Genomic DNA, 18,403 nt, shown 5'->3' with positions numbered 1-18,403 from the left:
TACCCAATTCTCGACTGATTCGGTTAAGAGAGACTCCAAGTTTATTGGAAATAACTATACCAAGTGAACAAATATGAGTGTTTGGATTGTGTAAAAGCTAACTTTATGTTTTCCAAAAAAACAACTTTTAATTTGTATAGATAGTGTCACATTGTCACATGCTCTAATATTTTTTATTGTTTACAATTTTACATGCATCTACTTATGTTACACTACTTATTTCATTAATTTAGTAGGCTTTAGTTACACACCAATCGTACTCAGTATATCCCACCAATAGCAAAGCTATAGTAGGGTCTGAGGAGGGTAAGATGTAGACAGCCTTAACTCTACCCCATAAGGATAGAGAGGCTGCTTTAGTTACACACCAATACAATATTTAAAGTCATACAAGTACAAAAACATTACAACAACACAACTCCATCTCAGTAAATCCCTGGTATGATCCTATACGGTACCTTGGAGCAATACGTCTTCCAGTACTTCCCGTACCTACACGCAAACAAACCATACCCGTTATTAGTAATCATGATCCGTTTTTTTTTTCAAAATGTTCCCATGAAAAATTTAGACGGATGCTTACTTTGAACGACATCTATCATCGTCTCTTTTAGCTCGATCAAACAATAGGATTGTAAGGAACACGGGATAGAAGTACGGAAAGACCTGCAAAATAACATATTTAAGTGAACAAAATACTAATCATCCGTTTTATTAAGTTTAGTAATGAAAAAATGTTCCCGTGACTTACCTTATCAAAAAGAGCAGGAACTGTCCAGAAAAACGCAGCCAGAATCTCGGGTACATAGTGGAAATGACGAGAAAGACCCCACCTAACACCATCATAATTAATAATAATAATAATAATAATAATAATAATAATAATAATAATAATAATAATAATCAGTCCTTACCACCCTGAAGTCAAGAGAAGACTGGTCTTAGTTTCACCTTCGGTTGTAGTGTATGTAGCAACTACCTGCATACCAAATATTTACATCTTAGTATTACAATATACAAAAATCAATACACATATATAACAATATTAATAATAAGATTTTAAAAAATTTTAATGACCTTGCTTGGAGCTTTCCCCCAAACCAATGCCTTCCCATTTGTTCTACGAAACTCTTGCCTTTGTCGGTCACAGTCATAATTAATGTATATGCACAGAATGCCTGCTACTAGAATGGAAATTGCCAGCTGCAACGAAAAAAACTAATTAAATATTTATTTGTATAAAAAGTTTTGAAATTTATTTTTATAAAATATAAAAAAAATTTAAAAATATAAAATAAAAAAAATAAAAAATATATATAATAAAAAAAATTATAAAAGAATCACCTGAGGTCCAAGATTAACAGGATGGTTGACAAGGTACATGCCGGGAGAAGTATATATAGAAGGAACCCAAACCAAACATCCCCAACAGATATAAAATCCAGCTGCCAATATAATTAATATAAATTTCAGCATATTGTATAAATTTTAAAAAAAATGAAAGAAAAATACATGCGTATATAGTACATTAGTACATACCTCGATCATGTGCGATATCCATTGTGTTCCAATAACCGGCTTCCCACCAAAAGAATTTAGTAACGTAAACCAACATTAACACAGTATTTACAAGCATGGAATCCGCTACTTTCCCATTTGTTTCATACTGGATTAAGTTATTAACACATTGAAAGCTTATCAATCTGTTATATACTTTTAGAAATCCACTTAATGTGATATGTAAGAAACTGGTATTTATGAATTTGAACTAGTTACCTGTTTTATGCAGTAGGTGACAGCAAGAACAGCCCATGACATCATTCCAAATCTGCAGTTTGTGAAAACTTTGATATCAAAGTTCTTGCCGATACGAGGATACAGTTCCATGCCCTGCAATACAACAAACATATGATATAAGAACCAATAATTAGGGTCAATAGTCAATAAGATACAAAAAGTTTTAGAGATTTTTTACCCAATAGAAATCGAATATTATGTTTCCCGATGAACCAGAATCGGTGGAAGAAGGCGCCACATGGCCCTGTAAGTATAACAATATGCAAATATCATAAGCATGAATAATAATTAATATTATAGTATGATATTTTACAATATTATGATCCTTACCTTTATGTATAAGAATACACAAAACACTAAGCTTCCGAAAATGAGTGCTGAATATATTTCTCCCAGATGATCATAAACAACCGTTGGATTAAATATACCAAACCTAAAATTTTAGCAAGAATAAAGCTCTAGCAAAAAAAAAATGCTATTAAGAAGATTTAAACGATACAAATAAGAAACTATTATTCTTACCACCAAAGGCTAATATATGTAACCAGTGTCACCACATATGCTAACACACCATTAGCCTGCAACAAGAAAATAAGCACCAGACAACAGATAGATGGAGATCAATCTTTTCAATGCCAACTTAATATTATAATGTTTGGTACCTTGTAGACGGGCTTATGGCCGGTGGGAGATATCGGGCCCTCAACTGTTTTCCCAGGTAACCAGAGCTGAAGTGCAGCTTCAAATAGTGCATAACATGCTATGATCTTCCATGCAACCGCAGTCGGTCTAGGCCATATGTTTACAAATCCCTCAACACCGTGCCCCTTCAGATAATTGAATGTGTTTAGTATAGAACCGTCCTGGTGTACCATTGTGTACCATCTGCAAACACAAATAAACGTTATTAGGCTTCTGTTGCTTTCAAAATAATAAGTACTTTTGATGAACAAAATACTTTAAAATATCAGTTATTAGCTTAGTTATATACTTGTAAGACCAGATTATTAGTGAGATCCCATAGTTTTGCCCTAATCAAATTTCAGAATCATAACTCACAAAAAGATAGTTCAAAAATTCATAAGGCAAGAGGCATTATATCTCATTTTACAGTAAAAATCAGCGAACTGATAACACATGCTTTCATGAGGCCAGTGTAAGACAAGATCCAAATGGAACACATAGTATAGCTACTACGGGTGCAAACGAGCCGAGCCGGCTCGTGAACTACTCGAGATCGGCTCATTAAAAGCTCAAATCGATTCGAGCTTAAACGACCTCAAGCTCGAGCCTTAAGATAAGCTTGTTTAACAAATGATCCTGACCCGGGCTTCACCTATCAAGCTCAATATGGCTTGCGAGCCTATACAAGCCTATTATTAATATAACTTTTATTTACTGTATTAAATATATACGTATATAATACTATTTATTATGTATGAGATCATGATAAAAATAACTGAATAATATATTTTATGTTATATGTATAAAATAAATTACAATTATAAAAACACATAAAAATAATAAAAAATGTATATAAATTAATTAATAAATAATAAAACCAAGCCAGAGCCTAGCTTGAGCTTTAAAAACGAATCATGAGCTGAACTTGAGCTTTAAAAAAGAGCTCAAAATTGGCCGGGCTTGAATTCAAGCTTCCGTAAGTCAAAACGAGGCGAGCTCGATAGTAGAGTTCGAACTCGGCTCTAGCTACTAGCTAGTGTTAGCTTTAATATATATTAAATTATGTTATACGTATAAAATAAAATTAAAAAATATATAAAAATAATTAAAAATGGATATAAATTATCTATTAAATAGTAAATTATCTAGTGGCTTTGGATCAAAATACGAAACAGAAATTAATAAACAGAGAGCAGTTACGGCAACAGTATGTAAACAATTACAATATATTAATATGCGCGTATTAATGTATGAATATGTATATATATAGCATGATTTAGTGTTGATATGACTTACAGGAGGATGACGAAAGGAGGACACGTGGAGAGAAGAGTGATGACGGAGAAGTATGTCAGAAGTGGAGAGTGAACCATCTCTTTCTTCTTCATTGAGTTTGCTTTTGCTGTAACCATATTTATTATTATTGTTATTATTATTATTATTATTAGATACAGACTACAATGGTGACTGTGTGTGTGTTTTTGAAGGAGATGATGAAGACTCAAAATATCCCGTTTTAACGACTTTTTTTAAGTCTTCCACTAAATCATGTTTGATTTGTTTTGATTGTGACGCACTGACGGGTCAATTTTCTATTTTAACGGAAAACGTTACTTCCGAGTTATGACCACTACTTTTCTTTGCATGTGGTAAACCCAAATCGGTCGGGTAGCTAGAGGTGCACAAATCGGTTTAAAATTTAAAGCTGGTTTATGATCAGTTTTGGTTCGGGTTTTGACTGGTTTCGGTGGAAAAAACTACAAACTGGTTTCTACATAACCGGTTTGGTTTCAATTCGATTTTCAGGTCGGGTCGGTTAACAGGTTATTTTATCGATCTCTACGGGCAGCCTTTGTTGCTCGGTTACACCGATGCCGACCCTTAGGGTAGGGGTCTGCAATGTGGCTCAGCTACTTCTTGTGGACGAACGAAGAGGAGAGAGAGCACTTGTGTTGCGTGCATAGGCTGGAGGCCAGAGAGGGAGAGACATCTATTGTCGGGTATTAGACCAACTTAAGTTTCTCATGTACCTTAGATATAGTTGTGATTTGTGATATGTATTTGTATATGTTAATTCTTTATGGGGTTGGTTTATAACATTTTCATTATTTATAGATTCCTTCTCCTACTAATTTGGTTTGATTTCTCGTACCGGGTAACACCGGCGCTGAAAAAAGAATGTCAGTGGGTTCCTTTGGGGTACCCTGTTGGTTGTCGTCCTTTGGTTGTATCTCCGATGGGTTCATTTGGTTAGCCCCCCCCCCCCCCCACCCCCCAAATGATATTGGCTTTGTGACTTAGAGGAGGATGTCATCCAATTGTTCTCGCTTTTTTCTCATATGTCACATCGGCTTTTTGTCCAATTTAGACTAGCTAACGCATATTATGCACTTTAGATATAATTGTTATATGTATTTGCGTATGATAATTCTTTATGAGATTGATTTGTAACTTTTTCATTATTTATAGACAGAGATCCGTTTTGATTCTCATACCAGGTAGCACAAACGTCGAAAGAAGAATGCCGGTGAGTTCCTTCAGATACCCCATGAGTTATTGCCCTCTGGTTGGATCACCGGTAGGTTCCTTTAGTTAGCGTCCCAACCCCCTGGGAGTCATCCAATTTCTCTCTCTTTTTCTCGTATATCATATCGCCTTTTTCAATTACCCCCCCCCCCAAAAACCCAACAGATGGTGTGGTTGGAACCGTAGAAAACAGAAGATTTCTACGGATTTAAGTGGAAAACAAAATGCCCATATCCGTGGGGTGTTCCTAGTCAGGGCCGGGTTTCTCTCATGACTTCCCACACCCAACCCTTTCCCCTCGTACGTCATTTGTGTACCTCTATCTTACGGGTAATTTTTCTCCTTTAACAGATACTGTCCCGTTAGTTGTCCGATTATACTAATGGCGTAATACAGTTTAGATATATCTTCAATCACGAATATGCATTCACTTAAGATCCTTTTTAGGTGAAAACTTTAGATGATTTTAACTTTGACAATAAAGGCTCCTTATGTGTAAGTATAAAATTACAAATAACAACTAACATGCAGTATGGCACTATGGCTACGGAACCAAATTGGTAATGGGCTATAAATACCCACACGTGCATCCGACTATATCGAGTAAGTACACCTCCACAATAAACATTAGCAAACCGTACAAATCTTAAGTGTCAAAAAGTTCACGGCTTTCATAGGTTCGCTATTGGTTTTGTCTATGTTGTTGAAAGTTAGTATGATTCTGTAGGTTCTGCATTGGCACCATACCAGGTTGCATATTCTGTGTGTTTTGTTGCATGTTCCCGAACGCACCTTGCGAACCATGCTGTTGCTGTTGTATAGGCATCATGGTATTCGGATTGCCTGCACCCATGTTGAACACTGTCAACCAAAACCACAACATGGTTAGCCAATGACGTTAAATTTAGTAATCTAGTTTGAAAGATCGGTTCGAGTTTCGAGTCCTACCCTGATCGTTCATATTTTGGGAACCGAGATTGTGGTTGCCACCGGATAATCCATACTGCTAATCATAAGAAACAAAAAAAATTACAAAACATAGAACGCGTGATAAAATCTCATTGGAACTGCAATTAAACAGACAATAAGCTCAAATATATTTTCTAACCTGCATCCGAGCCACATGCGGTTGTGATGTCATCATGGCCGACATATTTGAAATCTGACATTGATCAACGGTCAAGAATATATTATAAAACAATATCCACGTCGACAACAGGAAAGCAAAAGATCAAATAATATGTGTAAATATTCTTATAATTACTATTAACTGACCATCTGGTTATTTGGAGTAGCTTGTGCAGCGTTAAACAGTGCACTGTTGGCTGTACCAGACACTTGGTTAAACTGACGGTTTAACTGATTTCCTTGGTTAAGTTGACTTTGTGAAATGCCATGCTGGATACCTCCGGAAGACAGCTGTCTCCCCTGGAATTGCTGGCTCCCCAATGACTGAGAAAATTGCATTTGACTTTGACCATGTAACTGTCAACACAGAATAACAATAATTACAAAAAATAAAATAAAAAGGTACCATATGAATAATGAATGAATGAACCCAAAGACATAGCGTGTATCACCTGATACTTATTTTGAGCCTGACCCTGTAAATCATGCAGCTGTGACAGTTGATTCTGCAAATATCAAATTATAAAAATATTAATGTCGCCAAACCACCAATGCAGCAATTTCAGATCGATTAAATAATAATTCAAAATTCAATCTTATAACCACCATACCTGCCCTAATCCAGTCATAGGAGATTGCCTAATCTGCTGAGCAAGCATTTGCTGCTGATGTTGTGGTAACTGCTGAATAAACTTCTGCCTTTGTTGTTGCTGTTGCTGCTGGTGTTGTTGCTGCGTTTGTTGTTGTGGTGATGGTGTGTTCATCATGTTGGCGGCTGACCTAGGTGAGTTTGCATATGGCAACGGTGATGCAGTTGTGTTATCAAAGGATGATGCGCCAGTGCCGCCAGGAGAAGCGGCTGCTCTTCCCATTAGTTGGGACCCAGAAGCCTGCATTTTATAGTTATTATGTAATACACCAGCATGAACGGGAGTTGTTTAAAACATGATTATCAAACCTGCATCAATGTTCCCTGGTTGTTTACGATGTTTGAAGACACTGGAGGCGTGTTCTTCATGTAGATCCCTGTAAAAAAAGACCGATAAATTTTAATATGGATGAATATTCGATAGTATGCTAACATATTTTTTCTGTTTTTAACCACATACCAGATGAGTCAGAAATGGTCTGAGTATTGTCAGCGATTGGGAGCACATCTGCTAGATGAGCTGGAAGTGCTGATGTCATCTGTCTTTGCTCCATGGGTATACGTAAACCTAAAAGAAGTAATACCTTAAGCGCATAAAAGGTTTAGCTACTAGAATTTATTAACTGCTTAGACCAAACAGTGAGACGTTTAAATCCCAAAAGGCGAGTTGCAAGGCTAGAGCTTCGCATACGCGAGCCATTGCTCCATAGCAACCAAATAAGCTTTATGTACAACCTTGATTTTAATAAACATGCTGAGGTGACGCTTCATGCACATTTGAGTCAAAATTAAGTTTTGGTTGTAAAAATGACATGGCTCTTATGTTAAAAATATATGAGAGAGATGCTACATGCACATAACCGTTTCAATATTTTAGTCGCTTTACATAGCAGATTAGCAGCCTCCTACATACCGTAACTTTGACCAATTTTGATCCACATGTGCAAGAAGCTTGACATGTGAACTAACCGTGATAAAAGCAGAACCCATGTGCATGGCATCTCACGTAACAACGCCAAAGAAATTAATTAAATCATTTAATTACTATATAAATATGAACTATAAGTAGCAGTCTAGAAGAGCACCTTGGCCATGATTAACAGCATTTCTCAGTGCATTCCCTTGTTCCTGAATCTTTGCAGCTTGAGCCTTATCTAAAGTCAGGATGTTGGTGGGCCCCTGTCTAGTGCCAAAATAGGTTTTCCGCGTATCAGCAATGACCTTTTCAGCACTTTCACAGGCTGCTCCAATCATGTCAATTCTAGCCTGCAAACACATAATACCGCATATGTAAGTTTATATCAAATATAAAGATAATCACACTTGTGTAGTGAATCAATGATACATTATATATTACCTTCAACTTCTCAATCTGTGCAGATACAGGCAGATTCTGCATAGCATACAGTAGCTGCTCTCGCTTGGCGTTGTCATTTGCTTCTATCTCCGGCAACAGCTTTGATGAAATCATAACAGGCAAAACTACAAAATTGGAGTTGAAATTATGACTGTCATGTTCAATTTTGATGATATTAGGCAGTGCCGTAAAAATCATGATTAGTCACCGATTAATTGTTGATTAATCGCTAATCAGTATGCTACCGATTCGATTTCACCTAATCGGACCACCAAATCAGTAATCGGTCAAAAGACGACCAAAATAGAACAAATCTGGCCAATTCGCCCCAACTCAACCCAAACTAGACCTTGGTTTTAACCCATTAACCCGAGTTCCCGACCCAATCCATGAACTAAGATGTTAATGTCTAAAAAAAATTTCTCGTTGATTTGTTACGAATACATTTAATTGTTTATGTTTGAACTATACAATGTGAACTTTTAAAGTATTTATGTAAACTTTTATATGTAACTTTTCAAAAATTATACACACACATATACATATATATAGGGATAGGATCACGAGAGAACTCATTCTTTGTGAGAAAACTAGACAACTTCATACTATATATATGCAGAATATACTATAATCCACATATATGTAGTATATACATAAATTAAATATGTTGCATATACGTAGTACGGAGTTCTGTAGTTCTCTCATGATCCCTTTATATATAATTTTGAAAATTTCCATTTCCAATCTGATTAATTCCTATTAATCGCTAGTGAACACCCTACCGCCCGACTCACGACTAGTGAGTTCTGCAACACTGCTATTAGGGTTTTAATACTTACTTGCAGAATTTTCAGCATTGACATTCTTTGGATGGACAACAAAAGCCTTTGAAACCTTCTTAATATCTTCCACAATGTTAAACAGCTCCAGGTTTACCATTGAAAACGAACTTGACACGTCATGCCTAATAATTCCACAATATAATGTCAGCAATTTGTGTTTTGCTAGATCCAGATTACCAGAAGAGTTCAAATACAGTAAATGTGTCAGAATTCAATAATATTGGTTAAACTAAAGGTGCAAACAAGCCGAGCCACTCGAGATTGTATCGGTAATAAGCTCGAAACCAGCCGAGCCGTATCAAGCACAAGCCTCATTGATACCGAGCTCGAGCAGAAGATCGTTTAGGCTTGTCGAGCCTTAACAAGACTTGTGTATTTTCAAATTTGAACTCTTTAGGACTTCTATGTATAAGTTTCACACTTAGCCGAGCTCGAGTTGAGCTTTGGCTCACAAGCCAAACGGCTCTTAAGCAACTCCGGATCAGCCCATTAAAAACTCAAATCGAGCCGAGCTTAAGCAAGCCTGAGACCGAGCCCAAGCTTTTATTGAAACTCATTTAATAAACGAGCTCGATCCAGCTCGCGAGCCCAAACGAGCTTTTTATCTTATGCATTGTATAATAATAACTATTACTATTATTACATATAAAATTATGATAAGAAAATAATCAAGTAATATATTACACTTCTTCTAAAAACTATAACTATAAATATATATATATGTAAATAATAATTTAAATATATAAATAAAACAATTAGATATTTTACAAACAATTAACAAGCCAAGCTAGAGCTTGATCACTATTTAAGTTATAATGAGCCGAGCTCTAGCCATCTTAAGTTACGAGCAGAGCTCAAGCAAGCCTTAACGAGCTCGTGCTCGGCTAGGCTCGTTTAAGGCACGGGACACGAGCTCAAACCGAGCTTAAGCTCATTTAGTTTTTCTCAAACATATAATAAAACAATCAAAAACGTGCATAAAGTAATTATTAATTATTAATAAATAATAAACAAGGCCGTCTTAAGTTACGAGCAGAGCTCAAGGAAGGCTTAACAAGCTCAGGCTCGGCTACGCTCGTATAAGGTACTGGACACGAGGTCGAATCAAGCTTAAGCTCATTTAGTTTTTCTCAAATATATATTAAAATAATTACAAACGTGCATAAAGTAATTAATAAATAATAAACAAGCTGAGCTCAAGCTCATTGTTTAAGGTACTGGACACGAGCTCGAATCAAGCTTAAGCTCATTTAGGTTTTCTCTAACATATATTAAAACAATTAAAAACGTGCATAAACTAATTAATTGATTAATAAATAATAAACAAGTCGAGCCTGAGCCGGAGCCGAGTCGAAAGTAACTAACCATTTAGGAACGGAATTGTTGCGGGAGAGGAGTTCGAATTCTTCGAGGATGCGAGAGATGGCTTTGAAGAGACTGATGGCTCTGGTTTTAACGGACTCTAGGTTAAGTTGCTGTTGTACGGCAGGGTTTAGCCTCTCCACGACCTTCACCGGCGGTTGTTGTTGGTCTTGTTGAGGCTGTTGACCTTGACCGTCCATCGGTGGTGGCGATGCACGGAGACGAGGACGTCAGTGAGATGAGCCGAGATCGTTTGGTTTTGGCCTTCGGGAGTATTAACGGAGTGGAAATTTGTTTTCAGGGTGTAATGGTGGAGTCGCAACAATTTGAGTCTACAGTGTTTTTTCTATTATTTTCTTTTTATAATTAAACTAATTAAATAAAAATCAATTTATTCAAATAATTAAATAAAAATGCATTAAAATTAAAAAGAAATACAAAAAAAATACATAACTAAAAATATAAATAAACATATAGCTCGGTTGGCGTACATGTTTAGGTTCGGGTCGGGAAATTGAAACGGATAGCTCGGTTGGTTTAGGTTCATCGGGTTCCAATGTAAGTTCACGTTCGGTTGGTTTTGCGAACCATGGTGTTGACCGAAAGGAGAGAATGGGTGGTTCGGTTGGTTCGGGTTGTTTCTATGATTCATTTTGCATATACATATATACACACACACACAACATATATACATATATACACACACACAATAATAATATATAATATAATAATAATAATATTCTTCTTCTTCCGGGCGACAAACTAACCCCGTCCCCGCCCAAATTCGCCCCTAACCGGCGCCCACTACACATGGCCTAAGGTAACGATTAATTGAGATTTATAAGGATTGTTGGATTGAAATTTATAATTGAAAGTAAATTAATACACGAGTTATTATTGAAAATACAATGTATAATAAAAAATCAGTATACAAGAAACAATTAACCTCTTAAACACTATTAATACATTCGTTATATAATTGTCTTTAAAAGTTAAAACCATTTTAAAGTAAAAAATAATTATAAATATCAAATGTTTAAAAAATAATATGAAGTAAATATTAAATTAACTAATTTTGAAGCATAAATTTTAAGAATGGTAACTATTGTTTTATTATTATAAATTTGTTAAAAGGGTGATGTTTAACGTAGAAGTGACAAGAGGCAAAACTTATAGTCTTTTATTAGAGAGTATAGATAATAATATCGTGTCACGTCTCACACTGCGTATAGTTCATGACTTCATGTCACGTCTCTAACTCGATTTAACTTTTTAGTAGCATTCCTAAGTAGGGGTGTAGCAGAGCTGATGCTGAGCCAGAGCTCAAATAGGCTCAAACTTGGCTCGTTTTGACTTACTAGAGCTCAGCCCGTTTCAAGTTCTTTTTCTAAAGCTTGAGCTTGACTGATGTTTTATTTATTTATTAAATTAAATTATATATTTTTTAGTTAATTTTATGTGTATTGAGAGAAACATTAAGTAAGCTTAATGTCACAGAGTTACTTCTTTGACTCTCGTGCGTCCTTAGAACTTCGTCTAACTAAGCCTTGATGATCGGGGTTGAAAGGTTTGGGCAACAAAAGTCTTGTGTGAAAGTGCTAGTGCTTGTATTTCTACAAGTGAATGCTTGTTACTTGAGTGCAAGTAAACAAGTGTTTATATTGCTGGGAATTATAAGTTACAAGTGTTTTAGAATACAAGAGCTTGGGTGATTCCAAATGATGTCTAGCTTCACATATTTATACTATTTTGCGGGATTCAGTATGCTTCATATCTATATTTTTCTATACAAAATATCCTATTTAAATGTTTAGAGATATCTAGCAAAATATATTGTAATATCCAGCAATTAAGGAACTTTGTAGGCTGATCTAGAGACTCCCATACAGCAGCAAATATCCTGCATTTCATCAGGTCTTGACAGCTTGATTATGGCAGATTGGTGCAGTTCTAGAATCATCTTTCTGGGCAGGTTCTGGCAGCATCTATTGGCCGATGTATGCAGCCATTCTTGGCTGTTTATGGACGATTTTGGGTTGCTCTAAGTCGTTCCGGAACGGTCCCATTTGGTCCAGCTTGTTGCCGGTACTTCCAGCAGCTCTGGATGTCTCTTGCACCAGAATGTTCCGAAAACATGGTGAAACGAGCTGAAAATTTGGCGGTGCGTGACAGTAAGCTCAGCCCGAGCTTGTGTAGTCCCTTAAACGAGCCAAAACTCAGCCAAGCTCGGTTGCAAAGTGAAAAATAAATACATAGAAGTAAAGATTGATAAGATTATGATCGGAGCATCTGTACCGAAAGTATCTGGTATCATTTGTTCATCTAAAATCCAGAAAAGATAAAACTTAAAAATTAAAATTATAAAAGGCTTAAGGCTCGACGAGCCTAAACGAGCTTTTCATACAATAGTCGAGCCCATCTCAATAACTAAACAAACTTTATTTGAAGTTCGAACTCAGACTTGTTTGCACCGTTTTCCTGAAATTTGATTGGTTGAAACACGTAATAATAATAATACAAACAAAATATTTCATCATCGTCTTCGTCTACCTCCAGTCCGTCAGTGGTATAAGTCTACCGTACACATTTCTTCCTTTATTTCCTTCAATCCCACTCCATCTTATTATTCCAATTCCAATTGCTTTATTCAATTACTTATCTTCTACGTCACATCTCGAACCCTAAATCCGTACTGTTACACCACTCACCGGTTGTTATACCATACATAATTACATACATTCAATAAATTCACAAACACATAGCTGTTAACAATTAACCGAATAATAATAATAATAATAATGGCGAGAACCAGATCATCATCGTCGTCGATCCGGTGGAGATACTTGAATCCGGCTTATTACTTGAAGCGGCCTAAACGTTTAGCTCTGCTGTTTATGGCGTTTGTATTTATATCGTTCGTTGTATGGGATCGTCAAACCCTAGTTCGTGAACATGAGGTATTCGGCTATAGTTTCCAATTGCAATAATGTTGTTAACTACCTCAATTAATATTATTATTATTCCAGATTAAGGTCAATGATGCAGTTACTCTTAATTTTGTTAATATAATTAAATTTGTGGAATATTAAGCTAGAATTAGCCAAAATAGGTGTTTATTGGTGAATGACACTCTGGTATGCATCAATGCATGGACAATAGTATTTTGCTTAGATCACCAAAAGCAGTCATGTTTTCTATATACTGGGGATTTGTATAGACACATGCATAGGTGTTAAAGGTGCAGTTAGGGGTGCAAACTAGTGAAAAAGTTCGATCGAGCCAAGCTTAATCGAGCCCAAGCTCGAGCAGAAAACGAGCCCAAGCTTCACTTATCGAGCTTGAGTCAGCTTGCAAGCCTAAATGAGCCTGTCATTTATATAAAATTTTCATATATATATTTAATAATTATTATTTAATATATATATATATACATATAATGTTATGAAAAAGTAACTAAGTAATATATATTATTTTATTCATAAAACTATAATTGAAAACAATATGTAAAAATAATTAAAAATATATAAAAAGTAATTATTAAATATTAAACGAGCCAAGCCCGAGCCTAGCTTGAGCTTGAAAATCTACTCAAGAGCCGGGGTCGAGCTTTGAAAATGGAGCTCGAAACGAGCCGAGCTAGCTCGGGCTCGGGCTCGGCTTGTTTGCACCCCTAGGGGCAGTTAAGGCGAAAAGGTTGAGTCTTGGGCCTAGGCACAAGGAGCTAAAAATGTGAGAGCCCTACAAAAGCAAGCCACATGGTGTAAATATATCAATTTTTGGGTTCTAGACATATTTGCCATTTTTGGATGTTTCAGACCAGTTTGCCAGAAATTTTCAAAATTTGACTTGACCAAGATCTGGGCGGAATCTCGTCCGAAGGTCGCTTGACCACCTGGATGACAGCGAGGTGCTTTTTCTGTGCCTCGCCTGAGGGACTAGGCGCACGCTTGAAGGGCTTTTGACAACATAAAATACATGCAGTTTTATGAATAATTGGTAGCTGGTGAATCAGTTTTATGAAACTGGCCAGGGTCCTATAGACACATGAATTTCTATACATTTCTGAAGATCAGGGCTTGATACATAAATGAAAGTGTTTTATGAACTTTTATGCAAAATATCCTGAATACTTTCTGAAAGTTAGGGTTTAATACATAAATGAAAGATTTTTTAGAATTTTTATGCACAATATCGTGTGTGCTTTCTTAAAATTAGGGTGCGATGCATAAATGAATGAGTTTTGTGGATTTTTATGCACTATATCCTGAATGCTTTTTGAAAATTAGGGCTTGATACATACATGGAAGAGTCAGAAATGTTATCTACTTGCTTTATTTCATATGTTTACGAATTTCCATTGGTTGTGACAGGATGAGCTATTAAGGTTGAAAGAAGAAGTGGTTAATCTGCAAATTGAGGTACTAGATTTTCATTTTATCTCAAGATCCAGACGGCTTCACATCATCATCATCATCATCATCGTACTCAGTATATCCCACCAATAGCAAAGCTATGGTAGGGTCTGAGGAGGGTAAGATGTAGACAGCCTTACCTCTACCCCATGGGGATAGAGAGGCTGCTTCCGGTGAGACCCCCGGCTCGATAGTAGTTTTGCATCAAGCCTTGGACATATTATATAAGGCACATAGCACTCAATCATCGGGACGCCGGCTGATTGGTGCATGTACCCTTGTCTTTCGGCTATCAACGCCACCACATGATGCCTGATTAACCTTCCATCCAGACGGCTTCACAGTTTACTTAAAATACTTTTCTTTATGCCACATTTTAGCTTTCACTTCCATTATTCCTGTTATTTTTGTTAAGTAGTCATTGAAATTTTCATCAGAAGCAATGCATTAGGAATTCCTGTTATTCTTGTTGTCTGTGTCAAAGGGCTAAATATCTAAGGCTTCACAGCCTTTTGGGAGATATAATGGCTACAATTTTCTCTCTGGTCAAATATGAAATAATGATTGGTGCTTAAGTTCATGGAATCCCTTTCAATTCTGCTTAATCATTAGTTGACTACAAATTTATTACCTATTTGCAGCTAGAAGAGTTAAAGCATGAAGGTGGTGTTTCAGTTACAGTGACAAATATCACAACCAAAAGAATTGATTTAATTAAGATAAATGATCTCGACACTGATCCCATCGAGGCTCAAAGAAGAGAAAAAGTGAAAGATGCTATGTTTCATGCATGGAGCTCGTATGAAAAGTATGCTTGGGGCCATGATGAGCTTTAGGTATACAATTATTTAATATTGTTTTAATATTTTGTTAGTTTTTACGTTGCTGACTTTTATTTATATTTTGTTTGATTAGCCCCAATCAAAGAATGGTGTGGATAGTTTTGGTGGTCTTGGTGCAACCTTAATCGACTCTCTTGATACTTTATATATAATGGGCCTCAATGAGCAGTTTCAAAGAGCTAAAGAGTATGACCCATTTTTTAATATTCATTTAATTAACTACTTATACTCCATAAACTTTATTTTCTTTTTATTTTCTGCATAATATTCTTTACACTTTCGTTTCTTGTTTTTAGGTGGGTTGCAAACTCTTTGGATTTTAATAAAAGTTATGATGCCAGTGTGTTTGAGACTACCATAAGGTTGCTTTGTAAGGTTTAATATTAATATTTATTTTTACTCTGCAGTAATTATTATATAATGATGATGCCTAATGGTTTGAATTTTATTATATTTGTTAATTTGCAACAGAGTTGTTGGTGGGCTTCTGAGTGCGTATGATTTATCTGGAGATAATGTATTTCTTGAAAAGGCTAAAGACATAGCTGATAGGCTACTGCCAGCATGGGATACACCTTCTGGTATCCCTTACAATTTTATCAATTTGGTTCATGGTAATGCACATAACCCTGGTTGGACTGGGGTAAGTTCTAAACTTTATTAATGATTTGACTTGAGTTTGACTTTTCTTCATCAATTCATCATATATCATCTTTTGTTTTCTCAGGGTGATAGTATTCTGGCAGATTCGGGGACAGAGCAACTGGAGTTTATTGCATTAACACAAAGGACTGGAGATCCAAAGTATCAACAAAAGGTTAGTGTCATGTATTGTAATAGACTAATATCATAAAAAAAGTATACTAAACTCGTCACAAAATATAATATAGTAAATTCTTGTTTCAGGTAGAGAATGTTATTTCAGTGCTAAACAAGACTTTTCCTGCTGATGGATTGCTCCCGATTTATATAAATCCGCATAGAGGAACAACATCACATTCTACCATTACTTTTGGGGCCATGGGGGACAGGTACCAGTTAATTATATCTTAAAACTGAAAAGTTTAATTTTGCACCCTATCGATGGATTGATTTTAATGGAAATTTAATTTTGATGCAGTTTTTATGAGTATTTACTTAAAGTTTGGATACAAGGAAACAAAACTGCAGAGGTGAAACACTACAGGTGAGATATTCTAGTGTCAAAATATGTTTGTTGGATAATTATTAATAAAAAATTATTTTGATTTCAATTGGATTATCAAAACAGAGAAATGTGGGAGACATCAATGAAAGGCCTATTGAGCCTGGTTCGCAAAACCACACCTTCATCTTTTACCTACATTTCTGAAAAAATAGGAAATTCTTTGATTGACAAGGTAAATATCAAGATACCAAATTCTCAATAAATAACATAAAACTATATTTTTATGAAATTCTTTGATGTGCGCAGATGGATGAGTTAGCCTGCTTTGCACCAGGAATGATAGCATTAGGGTCATCTGGTTATGGTCCTGACGAGTCCTCAAAATTTTTACATTTGGCAGAAGAGGTATTGCTTCAATAAAACAATAACCATTTTTTTAAATAATATATTACGTGTTCGGTTTTCGTTTAATAACAAAACTGATTTTTCGATTGTAGCTTGCTTTTACATGCTATAACTTTTATCAGTCTACACCGACAAAGTTGGCTGGAGAAAATTATTTCTTTCATTCAGGGCAGGTTAGTCGTACAATTTAATTCATTTTTTTATTTTATTTATATCTTAGATAGATTTATTTTTAATTTTTTCTTTTGTTACCAATAATACCATAGGACATGACTGTCGGTACATCATGGAACATACTTAGGCCCGAGACAGTAGAGTCACTCTTTTATCTCTGGCGTTTAACCGGTAACAAAACATATCAAGAATGGGGATGGAACATATTTCAAGCATTTGAAAAGAATTCCCGTGTAGAGTCAGGATATGTCGGACTCAAGGATGTAAGTCCCACTCTCAAAATATCGTTTTTTTTTGTTAAATAATAATTTGTATATTTATTTTATATTATGTTTTCAGGTCAATACAGGCGTCAAAGACAATATGATGCAAAGCTTCTTTCTTGCAGAAACACTGAAATATTTGTATCTATTATTTTCGCCTCCGTCAGTAATATCACTGGACGAGTGGGTATTTAACACAGAAGCCCATCCGCTGAAAATTGTTCCTCGTTTTGCTCCTGGTGAAGAACATAAACCTAGTATTAGAGTGCGCACTAGGAAAGAAGGCCGGTTTCGGGTGTCTACTAACCCTTGATGTGTTCCAACCCCATTCTTGATATATATGTGTCTGTTGTGATATGTTTTGCTTGGCTGGTGCTTCGACATTTTTATAATTTGGTAGGTTAGTAGTTGAGATTTTTGGCCCGGTTAATTCGTAGATTCTTGAAAATTGTATATTTGAGATGACTTTTACAAAAAAGAAATGATGATGTCATCTGTGTTTATATATAGATATTAGCATGTTAATTTATAGCAGGGCTTTAACTAGTTCACCCGTTAACTATTTTACGTTTTTACAAGTTCATGGACTATTTTTATAATTTACTCGAAAATAATAAGAAAAAATAAAGAAAAAAGCCCAACTACTTGTTCACTAACCCCTTGAAATTCTGGTTAGCGACCCGTTTAACTGTCGGTGGCTACCCCGCCTACGACCCATTCTAACCATCAACACATGGTCTAACTTTAAATGACCCCGCCTGCGACCCACTTTTACCATCCACACATGGTCTGACTTTAAAAGGCTGTTTGTTTGA

At 35.7% G+C, this 18,403-nt stretch overlaps 3 protein-coding genes and 1 pseudogene across 4 annotated transcripts in view; 2 read left to right on the top strand and 2 right to left on the bottom strand.

Moving 5' to 3' along the window:
* The window catches only part of LOC143538731 (uncharacterized), a 173,681-nt gene that overhangs the window by 95,388 nt on the left and 59,890 nt on the right, over nt 1-18,403 (top strand). The gene's annotated exons all lie outside the window — the stretch shown is intronic.
* On the bottom strand, nt 354-3,997 carry LOC143537134 (7-dehydrocholesterol reductase-like). The gene is made up of 13 exons (XM_077030967.1): nt 3,778-3,997; nt 2,460-2,682; nt 2,320-2,375; nt 2,128-2,230; nt 1,976-2,041; nt 1,777-1,890; nt 1,540-1,666; nt 1,345-1,445; nt 1,078-1,203; nt 915-979; nt 752-833; nt 584-666; nt 354-492 (listed from the first exon to the last, which is right to left on the bottom strand). The coding sequence occupies exons 1-13, from the start codon at nt 3,891-3,893 to the stop codon at nt 426-428; spliced, it is 1,329 nt and encodes a 442-aa protein (XP_076887082.1). The 5' UTR covers nt 3,894-3,997; the 3' UTR covers nt 354-425.
* Nucleotides 5,548-10,545, bottom strand: LOC143538651 (mediator of RNA polymerase II transcription subunit 8-like). The gene is made up of 12 exons (XM_077032166.1): nt 10,349-10,545; nt 8,981-9,105; nt 8,142-8,266; nt 7,870-8,050; nt 7,245-7,352; nt 7,094-7,161; nt 6,747-7,025; nt 6,588-6,641; nt 6,283-6,492; nt 6,116-6,169; nt 5,956-6,013; nt 5,548-5,868 (listed from the first exon to the last, which is right to left on the bottom strand). Exons 1-12 carry the CDS (start codon nt 10,543-10,545, stop codon nt 5,690-5,692), a joined length of 1,638 nt encoding a protein of 545 aa, XP_076888281.1. The 3' UTR covers nt 5,548-5,689.
* Nucleotides 12,887-18,085, top strand: LOC143538640 (mannosyl-oligosaccharide 1,2-alpha-mannosidase MNS1-like; annotated as a pseudogene). The gene is made up of 14 exons (XR_013136281.1): nt 12,887-13,302; nt 14,716-14,763; nt 15,399-15,593; nt 15,673-15,785; nt 15,896-15,961; nt 16,071-16,242; nt 16,327-16,416; nt 16,506-16,630; nt 16,720-16,785; nt 16,870-16,978; nt 17,053-17,151; nt 17,244-17,324; nt 17,418-17,588; nt 17,665-18,085. The product of XR_013136281.1 is annotated as a mannosyl-oligosaccharide 1,2-alpha-mannosidase MNS1-like (transcript).

The sequence above is a fragment of the Bidens hawaiensis genome, unplaced genomic scaffold (genome assembly GCF_021521415.1).
Source record: "Bidens hawaiensis isolate Kalapana, Puna unplaced genomic scaffold, B.hawaiensis_p1.1 tig00000780_1, whole genome shotgun sequence".
Classification (NCBI taxonomy): domain Eukaryota; kingdom Viridiplantae; phylum Streptophyta; class Magnoliopsida; order Asterales; family Asteraceae; genus Bidens; species Bidens hawaiensis.
The sequence above is the reverse complement of the archived record's forward strand: the minus strand, read 5'-3'. Positions and strand labels throughout refer to the sequence as shown.

Coding starts and splice junctions, on each gene's coding strand:
- LOC143537134 (XM_077030967.1), bottom strand. CDS start 3,893: ATGGTTACAGCAAAAGCAAACTCAATGAAGAAGAAAGAGATGGTTCAC. Junction 2,376..2,459: donor GCCATAAGCCCGTCTACAAG/GTACCAAACATT, acceptor TTCTTGTTGCAG/GCTAATGGTGTGTTAGCATA. Junction 2,231..2,319: donor ACATATATTAGCCTTTGGTG/GTAAGAATAATA, acceptor CTAAAATTTTAG/GTTTGGTATATTTAATCCAA.
- LOC143538651 (XM_077032166.1), bottom strand. CDS start 10,545: ATGGACGGTCAAGGTCAACAGCCTCAACAAGACCAACAACAACCGCCG. Junction 8,051..8,141: donor CACAGATTGAGAAGTTGAAG/GTAATATATAAT, acceptor ATGTGTTTGCAG/GCTAGAATTGACATGATTGG. Junction 6,493..6,587: donor AGGCTCAAAATAAGTATCAG/GTGATACACGCT, acceptor CTGTGTTGACAG/TTACATGGTCAAAGTCAAAT.